This window comes from Nematolebias whitei, chromosome 9 (assembly GCF_014905685.2).
Source record: "Nematolebias whitei isolate Nwh7 chromosome 9, NemWhi1, whole genome shotgun sequence".
NCBI lineage: Eukaryota > Metazoa > Chordata > Actinopteri > Cyprinodontiformes > Rivulidae > Nematolebias > Nematolebias whitei.
In genome coordinates, this window is record NC_056506.1 from 39,688,804 (window position 1) to 39,701,753 (window position 12,950).

The 12,950-nt window shown below is 38.6% G+C and overlaps 1 protein-coding gene across 3 annotated transcripts in view; it reads right to left on the reverse strand.

Moving 5' to 3' along the window:
* Positions 1-2,938: 2,938 nt before the first annotated feature.
* The window catches only part of rgs20 (regulator of G protein signaling 20), a 15,439-nt gene continuing 5,427 nt past the window's right edge, over positions 2,939-12,950 (reverse strand). For 2 of the 3 annotated variants that reach the window (XM_037681807.1, XM_037681809.1), the window contains exons 2-5: positions 9,239-9,405; positions 6,487-6,561; positions 5,573-5,807; positions 2,939-3,430 (exon numbers count right to left, since the gene is read on the reverse strand). In XM_037681807.1, the coding sequence (XP_037537735.1) occupies positions 3,242-3,430; positions 5,573-5,807; positions 6,487-6,561; positions 9,239-9,405 (666 nt within the window). In that variant the 3' untranslated portion in view covers positions 2,939-3,241. Of the gene's footprint in view, positions 3,431-5,572; positions 5,808-6,486; positions 6,562-9,238; positions 9,406-11,754; positions 11,882-12,950 lie in introns of those variants that run through there. The other variant, XM_037681808.1, reaches the window with a different exon arrangement.

Consider the following 12,950-nt stretch of genomic DNA (forward strand, 5'->3'; position numbering starts at 1 on the left):
ATCTAAATGGAGCCAACATGATAGTTTCTTGCATAAAACAACAATAAATACATAAATATAAACATTAATTTCCTTCTAACCAGGCAAAAATGGTTAGAAGAGACTTTGTGTCATTGTAATGAAAAGTTCTGCAGCTAAACAAGTCATACATTTAAAATAACCTGCTCAAGGCATAATGGTTCATTTTATATTATAATTAAATTAATGTTGATTTTTTTTCCTTAAATGTTGGATTTTTTTCAGAGTAAATAAATTTAGAAAAAATTTCATATCAGTTTATGTTCATCCAAAATAAGAAGTAATGCAGTTATTTTTAACCAATGTTGTAACTTTATATGCATTCATGTTGATGTTTATTTACACAAAGCAAGATAATCAGCATAGTATTTATTTTTAATAATATTTTTTCTAACCTGTATCTACTGTATAACACATCTCTGTCTAACACCTTCAGTATTTCCATGTTGGGAAACTTTAAAGGGACAAACTTGCTGTCTGGGAATATCTGATTGTTTAACATCGTTTTGTATCAAAAAAATTTCAGATGATGAACAAAATATATATATTTGTATTTATTATTTTCTGTAATTGCACAAATACAGTAACAAATGAAAACAACCATTTAGTGTTCCCAAGTAAACATCAGTAATAATTTGTGTTTAATGATGAGCTCACTCTAGAATAAGTAAAATTATTGTGCTTTATTTTATTTTAATTCAAATGCCCACAAGTCATTATTTTCTTGGAGTAGCAGAAAAAAAAAAACTAAACCATATACTGTAAACATTCACATTATTATTATATTTTTTAAATATATAAATGTATTCTTGAGTAAACAGAGCAAAATAACACATTTTATATAGTAAACAGAAGAAACATTTATAGGCATCTCTCCAAACCACTGGCTTAGATTGTGTTTTGAGGTTGACCCGCGCAGTGTGCCCATCAGCTCAAATTGCACATATTAAAGTTAACTCTAAAAGAAATGCCTCCGTGAAGCACACAAATTGGCAAGAGGTTCGGATCAACCAGCCCTATCCACTGATCTGTCTTAGCAAAAATAAAAAACAAATAAAAAGACGTGCCATTATCACCATCCTGACATAAGCCGATGTCACGACTAAGGAATCAAGACAAAATACATGTGATAAATTGGCCAATGAGAGGGATGGTTTCCAGCAAACTGGCTCCAGTAACCACCTTTATGGCAAAGGTCAGTAAATATCCACTGCCCATGAGAAAGATGTGAGAAAGTTGAATGTCAAGGCACTTCCCCATGTGAGGATCTTGTCTTTGAGCGACACGTTTGTGAGGCAACAAAGTAATAATAATAATAATAAAAATCTATGTATATACTGAAAGTATTTAACACTTGGCAACTCCAATTTTAGTCAATGGAAATGCTCTCGTTACACATAAAAACACAGTTTACATGGTAGCTTTGGTGTTTCTGCTAACCTGGCCTGACCCATCAGTTCTGACCATAATCATTTATCTATATCTTTATATATCTTTACACACACACACACACACACACATATATATATATATATATATATATATATATATATATATATATATATATATATATATATATATATATATATATGCTTCATTAAACAGGTCTGTAATTTCTCACTTTGTCCTTACATGTTTTCTGAAAATAAATAAATAAAGCTTTGTAGTTTAGTGGTAATTATTGCTAAATTAGAACATTAATAACTGCTTAATTGGTTAATTGCTCCCCAAAAGCTAGAACTCCTCCAACGAGTGCAATGCATGTGTTTGCAATGAACATTTTGGTGCAAATGGAGAACAAAACCAAACGTGGGACAGTTTGGGGAATACACCCATGTGTTTTTTCACATGAAGATGAGAAGAGTGGTACCATTAATGTGTCCAAACAACTAGTCTGACTCTCTAAATCCACAATGGATCATTGTAAGTTTATGGTAACATAAACTATAAATAATTAACCTAAACGAATGCACTCAGTTCTCATTTCGTCATGTTTAGTACCCAAAGGGCGCATCTCTTTTCAGGAAAATCCTTGAAAGTTACTGGAAAATTGCAGACCCACGAAATAAAGTATAAAATAAAGTTTATATTTTTTGACAGTGCAGTAACGCTTATTCCATTTATAGATTCAAATATATTCTGTACCTTTTGTATTTTGAGAATTGATAATAAATACGATAAATAATACTTTCTCTGGTTCATATACAGTTACTTAGATTTACACATCACACCAGAAATAAATCCATACGATGTGACTTGTTATTGTTTTTCTTTCAGCTGCTCCCTTTTGAAGTTTATCTCAACTAATGAACTTGCACAAAAGATTTGGCAATTGTTTGACACCGGATGCTCTTCCTGACGCCGCCTGGGCTTGAATCTGCAGCCTCAGGATGACGAGACCGCATTAGAGGCCGCTAAGCAACCGCTGCCCCTTGAGATGTGACTTATAACACAAATTTAGTCTTAAATAACAAATAAGACTAAACAGCAAAAGTTAAACCACTCTCATAACCTTTTTTGTATGGAAACAAGTCCTGTTACACAGGCTATTGTAATTTCATCACACTTAACAGTATTTTCAGTCCCACATGGGTTCTACACGAACTGGAGTTGCCAAGTCGCTGCCACAGGTGCTGAAGTGTGAGGTTAGGTAACAAAAAGCAAAACGTTAAAACCCAGGTAGATTAAACGGTTTCCCACAAAGCTGCCTGCAAGTCGAGCTAACGTGTAGCTTTCACTTGAGCTTTGATTTTCATACGCAGTAAATGGAACCAGGCGTTTCCACATAAAATACCCACAATTTCATTTGAACTATTTACAAACTCATAAATATATATATTCTACAGTAGGAATCACCCTGACCCAAACAATCATACAAAAAAAAAAAAAAAACATATCATAAAAAATTCTGAACACAAATAAAATAGATTATTTCTATAAAAGAAAGAAAAAGAAATCAATTGATGTGTATTCCTATTCCTTTGGAGTGTTCTGCCGTGCTGATCTGTAGCAGTACTGCGATGTCGAGCCCTCGGGAGATTTTGAGACCTGAGTGTCTTCAGTCAGGTGCAGATCACAATAGCTCTGAAATCCCTGGGAGGGGCCGGGCCCGAAGCCTGGCTCACATAATCCTACACTGAACATACAAAGAAATTATTATTTTTTTTTTAAGGGGGGTGGGGGAAGGTCAGAGAAAGTTAAAAGATCACAGGTTGTCACCACCCTAAGATTCGGGGGACTGCTCTGACAGAGTGTTGAGCAGGTTTTTGTAGGCTGGGGAGTTCAAGTAGCGGGGATACGAGTCTCTTTGCATTAGTGTGTAGATCTGCAACTGGGCGTCGTCGAACGTGTGCAAAGTGGGCTCTAGCATGTTCCTGTTAATGGCCTCACGCACACGGGAGTCGAGGCTCACCTGGAAGTAGAGAGGATGCACGATGAACAGTATGCATTAGTTCAAAGGAAACATAAAAAAAAAAAAACAGGTATCAATAGTTAGTGTGTTATTTGCAGAGTCAGCCGAAATAAAGCATGGCAGAGAAAAGGGCATAAGTGTCGGTACATCTTTATCCAGACTAGGCTAATGGCTAGCCAAACAGGCCCATTTTTTATTGTTTTTCCGGGCTTGTAAAACATTTATTCCTTAAATACCGGTGTGAAAGAATGCTTCATTGGCCTTTATTAAACCTCTACACTTTTGGATGTTTAATTTGTCACTATTTTCTTAGCTGAACAACATTCATGTTGCTATTGTATTGATTGCATTATATTTTATTTTATTGTATTTATCCATTCATCCATCCATCCATCCATCCATCCATCCATCCATCCATCCATCTATCCATTATTTGTTACCTGCTTCTTCCTTTTCGGGTCACTGGTGCCCCTGGTGCCCATGACCAGCAATCCCTGTGTGAATGGCGAGGTACACCCTGGACAGGTCTCCAGTCCATCACAGGGACACATAGAGACAAACGAGTCAAACAACCATTCACTCTCTCACTCACACCCAGGGACAAGTTAGAGTTAAATCAACCTAACATGCATGTTTTTGGTCTGTGGGAGGAAACTGGAGTATCTGGAGAAAACCCACACATGCACAGAGAGAACATGCAAACTCCACCCAGAAAGGCCCCCCAGCTGGGATTTGAGCCGGTGACCTCGCTGAGATGTGTCAGCTCTACCAACTGAGCCACCGTGCCACCCTCATTGAAATTGTGTTTTTTTCGGGGGATTTTTGGTCAAGGTTTATGGATGATTATCACAAATGTTAAATATCCATGAAGAATGTTTTTGAGCTGTCAGAGTGTTCTTTGGAGCTAATGATACTATATTTATTTTTTGACAGAACAGCCTTTCAATTATCACTGGACTATCCCTTTAAAACTTCCTCAAGTTAGCTTAGTTTGTTAAAATAAAAATACTGCAGCTTTACAGCTCACTGTCTAGGTTTAACGCATTGCATAAGTTATGTCATGGGAAGTGATTTTGTTTTTGTTGCTTTCCTGTTTCTTAGATTAAATCAAAGTTGTTGGGGTTTTTTTTTTTTTTTTGGTGTTTTTACTATATTGCACTTAAAATACTTAGCTGGCCAAAGTGTTGTAGTACAAAGATTAAAATAAATTAAAAAAATTAATTCTATTTTACAAAGGAACAGACAATTAAGATATCCATCCATCCATCCGTCCATCCGTCCATCTGTCCGTCCGTCCGTCCGTCCGTCCGTCCGTCCGTCTGTCTATCTATCTATCTATCTGATTAAAATAACAATTAAAAACAAAGTATTCAAATACAACTATTTTAACATATGTAGAATTAGAAAACAAATGTCCTGCTTGAAATAGATCAAAAGCCACTAGGGAAACAACTGATTTTAAAGATCGACTTTAAGTGAGGCCGGCACGGTGGCGCAACTGGTAGAGCTGCTGCCTCTCAGCGAGCAGGTCCCTGGTTCAAACCCCGGTCCAGGGGCCTTTCTGGGTGGAGTTTGCATGTTCTCTCCGTGCATGCGTGGGTTTTCTCCGGGTGCTCCGGTTTCCTCCCACAGACCAAAAACTTACATGTAAGGCTTATTGGTAACTCTAAATTGTCCCTAGGTGTGAGTGAGAGAGTGAATGGTTGTTTGTCTCATTTGTCTCTATGTGTCTCTGTGATGGACTTGCAACCTGTCCAGGATGTACCCCGCCTCTCGCACAGTGATGGCTGGACATGTGCACCAGCGACCCCCATGACCCAAAATGGAAGAAGCGGGTAAAGATAATGGATGGATGGACTTTAAGTGATCTAAGGTAGTTTTCTAATTAGACAATGGAGCCTAAGATTAAGCCTTGAGGTACCCCAGAGTACGTACCAGAGGTAAGAGGGAAAACAGTTTAAGAAAGTTGTTCTAAATAAAGAGAAGAACAAAAGCTCAACAGCTAACTGCATCTTGGCTAAAGATGAACAGTTCCCATATGAACACAAAAGTGATATTGATACTTGTATCTAACCCTAAATTCATCAGTAATATAAAACTTCCCTCACTGAAACAAATAATAAAATAAAAATACTGTCAGACCTCTTTAGGCGACAGAATTGAGATGTAGTCCTCGTAGATGACCCGGGCCTTCTCCTCTATCACACTTTTATTGGTCTCTTTGCTAAACTCTTCACATGCGAGCCAGAAGAGCATGTTCTCCTCGCTGAACTCGGTGCGAAGAAACTGTTGAAAAGAGTTCCTCCCCGCTGGACAACACATCAGCTTATCAAACGACTGCCCCCATGAGTGCACCTCCTCCAACGTGGGCTTAGGACTGCATAGAGAATGAGAACATGGGAGTGAGCGACTTCAAAATTGGAAAAATAGAAATACACTGAACAAAATGATAAACTCAACACTTTTATTTTTGCTCACATTTTCATGAACTGAACTCAAAAATTAAAGATTTTTTCTATGTACCAGTACAAAAAAGGCCTTTTTCTATCAAATATTGTTCACAAATTTGTGTAAATCTGTGTTAGTGAGGACTTCTCCTTTGCCGAGATAATCCACCCACCTCGCAGGTGTGGCGTATCAAGATGCTGATAAGACAGCATGATTGTTGCACAGGTTTGTCTTAGGCTGACCACAATAAAAGGCCACACCCTCAAATCTTACGACATCTGTGGCATTGTGCTGTGTGAGAAAACTGCACATTTTCGACTAACCTTTTATTGTGGTCAGCCTAAGGCACTCCTGTGTAACAATCATGCTGTCTAATCAGCATCTTGAGACCCCACACCTGTGAGGTGGATGGATTATCTCGGTAAAGAAGTGCTCACTAACACAGATTTACACAAATTTGTGAAGAATATTTGAGAGAAAAAGGCTTTTTGCGTACAAAGAAAAAATCTTAGATCTCTGAGTTCAGCTCATGAAGTGTTGCGTTTATTTAATTTTTTCAGTTTAGTTTGTAATATATGGGGAATTCATATGCAGTGATATGAGCTGACCAGTCTTCACAGTCTGAGGTCCCTTCTTTGATGTCATATGATGCCTTTCGATTCCTATCGTCTCGATCTTCATTCCTAATGGAAAGAGACAAATTAACTGTAGAACACCAAATACTTTAACCATTTAACCATTATCTACTGTATACGTTTTGCTCATGTTGCTCATAAGCAGTGTGATTTACAGCATTTTATTTTATATTTTCATAATTTCTTCACACCTAAAAGGCAACAAGGTTATAAAATTCAAGAATTCATTTGTAGAATCCAATTTCCAAAAACATTGGGGCGTCGTGTAAAATTTAAATAAAATGAGAAGTCATGATTAATAAAACGAATAAATCAATATTTTATTAATCAAACGTTGAATTTTCTTATTTATTTACAATTTTCTGGAATAAAAAAAAAGGTCATTTTGAGTTTGATGGCAGCAACACATCTCAAAGAAGCTGGGGCAGGTGCAATGAAAGACTATAGAGGTATGAGTTAGGGTCAGACCGCAGGTTGGTAAGAGGAATGGTTATAAAAAGAGCATTTTAGAGAAACTGAATCTCAGAAATAAAGATGGGCAGAGGGTCACCAGTCTGCAAAACACTGCATCTAAAAATAGTGAAACAATTTCAGAATAAAGTTCCTCAATAATAGTTGGGGGAAAATTTTGATACCCCATCATCTACATTTCATTGTGCCATCAAACATTTTCAAGAATCTAGAGAAATCTGTGTGCACAAAGGTCAAGACTGAAAGTCAATTGTGGATGCCTATAATCTTCAGACGACCCTCAGGCTTTCTTAAAAACAGGTCTGACATAATTGCATGAGCTCTAGAATAAGTCTACAAACCATTGTCTGTAAACACAGTTCGCTGGTTAAAGCGCCATTTTGCAAAGAAACTACCGTAAGTGAACACCATTCAGAAATGTTGACTTTTTTTTCCACCGATGCTCATTTAAGATGAACTGAGACGACGTGGAAAACTGTTCTGTTTTCAGACAAATGCAAATTTGGCCTTCGTTTTGGAAACCACAGATGACTTTTGTACAAATGAGAAGAGCCAGCCTGATATCAGCACATAAGTCAGCGGCTTCGGATGTTATCAGACCATTAAATGGACGTTATTCTACCTCCTAGCAGTTTTAAAGTTATGTTTGTATCGCTGATAATATGCAGCGTCGCACGCGGGTAAAACAGGAAGTTGTTGTTTTTTTTTGTCAGCTTTAAGTAAACCTAACCTTACACCAGACCCAGAGCACTGAACCCTAAACTTAACCCCCTTACCCTTTTGAATAAACCTAACCCAGACCCTAAACCCAAGCCCAGACCCTTTACTCTGAACCTAACCATGTGAGCTTAGTGCTAACAGCGCTAACAATGTACCTTTAAACCCACTAGGAGGTACAGGAGGGGCAGTCTGAACGCTACATATGGGGATGATAGCAACTGATAATAGGTCATTTAATGGCTAACATTCAAAGCGGGTGACACAGTTCAAAAGCCTGCTTCTCTGATGGTATGGGGGTGCATTTGTGCCTATGGAAAGGATATGATGTGCTGCTGTTCGGCGTATTGTTTTTATACTACTAGTGTATTTTTAGTTAACGTTTTTCTTAGTTCATATCTTAGATCTTATTACTGTTTTTCTTTTACATTTTATACTTTGGTTGGATGTAACTGGGACCCTGTGTACACAATTTCGGTCCACCACATGTACCACATGTGGTGCGAATGACAAATAAAGAACCTTGAACCTTGACAGCTTACACATCTAGGAAAAAAAAAAATCATCAAAGAAGAGCCAGATCTGTTGAACAACTAGAATCCTAAATCAAACAAGAATGGCACGTCAAGTTCAAGTAGGTTTATTGTCATTTCAACACATGTGGTACATGAGGTGGAACAAAATGATGTACACAGGGTCCCAGTTACACCCAACTATAAAGTGTAAAAAGAAACAGTATATAGTATAAGGATGTAAGATACACACTAAGATATACGCTAAACAAACATTCCCCTCCAAAAAGTCCCTATTTTTACAGACTGTTAAGGAAGAGGGGATGCTTCAAAGTGGTAAACACAGCCTTGTTCTGTCTTTCTTTAGATATATTGCTGTCATGAACTTAAAATTTACTCTATTTATTCCTTTAAAACATGATGAAATGCCTCAATTTTGACATTTGGTATGTTCCACTAACAAAAAAAAAGGCTTGAAACAATTTGCATCTTATTGCATTCTGCTTTTACATTTTACACATTTTCTTTTTCAGAATTGTAATTTGCTACATATGATCTCACTCCACAATAAACCATATTTACACAGGTTAAACTGCCTGCATCGCAATCTTTTAATACGGTACACGGCATTTTTATTGTCATTGCACATGCACACTCAATGAAATGGAGTTTGACATCCAGTGCAAACTGTAAACCACAACACAAGCTGAATGAAAGCTGATCAATATATGGAGTTGATAGAAACATATTTTTTAACCTTTTCTGATATTTGATTGATTAAGATTTGTCCGTTAGGCCACAGAAAGAGCTTATAGTGAGGGGGACGTTTGGGCTTTCGTGAATACAACAAGGCTGCTGCAAAACTGACATCCACAGCTCACATGCAAATCTGTCGAGAGCGTGAGACAGAAGCTGAGGGCCTGCTGTTGAGGCTCAGTAGCTCAGGCTGTGCTGTCTTACATGCAATAATGTCGGCCGTGCTGAGCCCCAGTGAGCGAGCACGCTCTCGGCTGGTGAAGACCTACCAGGAACAGCTACAGCAGCAGCACCAGCAGAAGCAACACGCATTCGAGCCCCGCGGGTTGGCTTGGCCCGGCTGGTCCTGCTGGGCCGGTGCAGTTCCCCCCGCAGCCGACTCCTGCTGCACCGACATCTGCCTCTTTCGCATCTCCATCCGCTCTGATCCCATGGGCTATAGACAACAGCGGAGAGGGGAGAGAGAAGCGATGAGTTTAGAGTATTGATGTCAGGAATAGTATGTAAGTGAGATTTGATCTGGTAAGAAAAGCTTTCGGCCTGCAGTGCATTAGTGTGGTGGGAATCGTTGGCAGTGGAACAAGTATAGCAAGGGGCAGCGATGGGTGCGCTGCCATCTGACAGCAGAGGTGACGGCAATGTGAAATCCTGACCATCAATCCAATTTGACACATTTTTTACCAGGAAAAAAAATCACTTCATTCAAATTGTTCTCACATTTAACACCTGTGTGCTGTGCACCTGATGCTCCAAAGGAATGCTGTTTTCTCGTTTAAGAAACAAAACAAGTATAAATTTCAGTCGCCTGTTTCTCCAAATGGCTATGCGTGGTTTCACACGTACGTTATCACCTGCCGCTTAAAACAACGATGGAGCAATAATGCTTTTTGCCTATATCTGTGTGCAATCGTTTGGCTTTTCTGTTAGCAAAATATCTTGTGGACCACTTGATGGATTGGAATGACACTGAATGAAAGCAATCGTTGAATGAACATCTACAACAGATTAGCTTAGGGATCCCATTTAAGATGGATGCAAGCAGCTATAGTCAACACAAAAATGGTTATGATGCAACTAGTTTTAGATATTGAGCTCAAGTTTGGTGTGGTAGTAGCTGAGAGTCATCCTCAACACTTTTGCTGAACACTAACTTAATCAACAGTGTTTGTCTGTTAGAGAATTGTCTCATGAATTCACTGGACAGATTTTAATGCACCTTACAGGAAGTAATCACTGGACGTATGTCTACAAATGATTGGCATGGGGAGTCAACCCAGATCAAGATGGCCGCCACAGGTAATCTACGTTTGCCAAGACAAAAATGTGTATAACTTACTCAGAATTACAAATAATAAGATAAGTTTTCATGTGACAGTAACTAAGAGTCAATATTCCACATCTCGCGAGTTCTGGCTGCAGCGGCCATCTTGAACGGAAACTCCGTCACGAAAGGCACAAGGCAACCCGTTCATTGGCTGTTGACCCCTTCATCAGAGGTCAACAGTGAACTAACTCCCACAGAGACTTGGTGATTGTTTTTATGCCGGATGCCCTTACTGACACAACCACAGGTCACCGAGCTACCACAGCCGGGAGCTGCGTGCACCTGGGGGAGCTGATGGCGGGGGTTAAGAGCTTTACTCAAGGGCCCAGAGTGAGGCAAATGGGGGTGGAGACAGGTGTGGGTGTTTCACCATTTCCACCCACATTTTGATGCTACTGGTCCGGGGAGTAAAACCGGCGACTTTCCTATCACAGGCCCATCTTAGCCTTTGCACCATAAGGGTATGAGTTTTAATGTCATGTGAGAAAAAATAGATTTTACGAGTTTACGAGGTACAAGTCCAAACTTTATAAATATGACATTTTAAGTATGAGCTCCTAATTGCAATCATGTCAGAAATCATATGTCTATTTGAACATGTCATTGTCATACCCCTTCAGGGTACAAGTATACATGAGGGGATTCGTTTTGGAGGTGTGTGTGTGTGTTTAGATATGAAGAGGCTAAGCTCACACAGGATGACTTCTAACAAATGTGTCATCACCAGGTCAGTCACTGCCAAATCCTGTCACATCATTTTATGTAACAAAGCTGTCGCTTCCGACACACACGCGCACACACACACACACACACGGCATCATCCGGCTACAACCTGACACGATGTCACAAATATATTAAAGGAAAAAAAGAAAAAAAAAACTGTAAAGATCTGGCGCGTTTCACGGGAAAGGGTGGAGGAGGTGGAGGCGCATGCTCGCAAAATCTCGCCCCGCATCACATCCAGTGATTTGGTCATTTCTAAAATGGATCCGCCGCTTTGGTTCCGAGCTGGCACCAGACTGCGCGCGCCTTTGCCAAATGGCATCTTTTTACGCGTTGCCTCAACGCTGACACGCTATGGTTTCACTCAACAGCTACAGACGGTGAAATGGGGGGGTGGGCTGGGGGTGGTCGGCTATCCATTCACGGAATAAATCGTGATAACTCTTAACTATGGGGGTGGGGGGTGGGGGGGACCTCTGATCTGTTCTGTTTGAAGCTCAAATATGAGCTGGTTTAAATGGAAAACCCAACATTTAGAGTGACATCAGAGTCAGTGCCACCATGAAGAACCGTGGAGCTTCTGGACAACCACCGAAAAGACCTGCTCAAAGCCCCGCTGTACGGCTAAGACTGTGACATGCCACTGACAATATAATAATACAAAAATGCCATGAAACGACCTGAAACGCTCCGCTCACACAAAGCTACTGTTTTAACCTGTTTGCTACCGGTACTTACAATTTCACCATGTATGCACAGCGAGAAGAGGTAATTCTTTGCCTTGATTACATCCGATGGAACATAAGGCTTTTTTCTCCTCCGACCGGCAGCTTCGACTCAGTGCGCATGCGTCGTTCCCTCAACTCGTAGTAGCTCAGTGATGAGTAAATCCCGGCTGTATGGCGCAGGGCTGAATGAGCACAGGGGAGAGCTGTATCTTATGGTTTCCCCTCACCTTTCTCCTTTATTTACTTATTTATTTATTTATTTATTTATGCGAACTAACTACTTCTGCATAGTGTGTGCTATTTTTAGTCATTCAATTATCTAAACGATCAGTTCAGGTAACTTTTGGGTTTTGTAATACTTTTCAAAGAATTTAATTTAACTTAAAAAAAAAAAAATATATATATATATATATATATATATATATATATATATATATATATACTTTTGTTATAGCATAGTCTTTTGCTACTTTTAGAATTTAGTTACTCTGCTACTATTTAGTTTGCCTTTAGCTTACTTATAGCTTCTAACTTATTTGGCTAGTTTTAGCTTTTTGTTAGGCATTTGCCACATATCCATCCATCTTCTGATGGATAATTTTGCTTCTTTTAGCTAGTATTTTCACACAATTAGCTTTTAGCTAATGTTATTTTTCTTTAATAATTTAGCGTGTTTGGCTAGTTGTAGTTTTTAGCTGGCGTTCTTTTATTTTGGCCTTTAGATTACTTTTTGCTTCTTGTAGCTATTATTTTGATACTTTTAGCTTTTATGTTTTATTACATTGAACTTTTATCTAGCTTTTTATTTCTTTTAGCATTTAGCTAGTGTTCTTTTACTTTTAGCTAGGGTTTTGCTACATTTAGAGTTTACCTATAGCCTTTGTTTCTTTTAGCATTTAGTGTTAGTCTCCTTTTAGCTATAGTGTTCTGCTTTTTATAGCTTTTTAGTGTTGTTTTTTAAAGCTTTAACAACTGTGTTGCAGCTTTTTCAGCAACGTCTTTCAGCATTCATAAACTTTCTCTATTTTTTGTTTATTACTATTATTATTATTATTTATTCCTCATGTTGAGTACCTTGTAAAGTCTTCCTAGTAAATAGTGCTTCAGGCTTTCTGAAGGATTTTCAAAGTTTGTCTCTGTCCCTTTTCACTTATTTTCAGTGCAGTACTTTTCAGAGGAATGTTTATATATACATTATATATATAT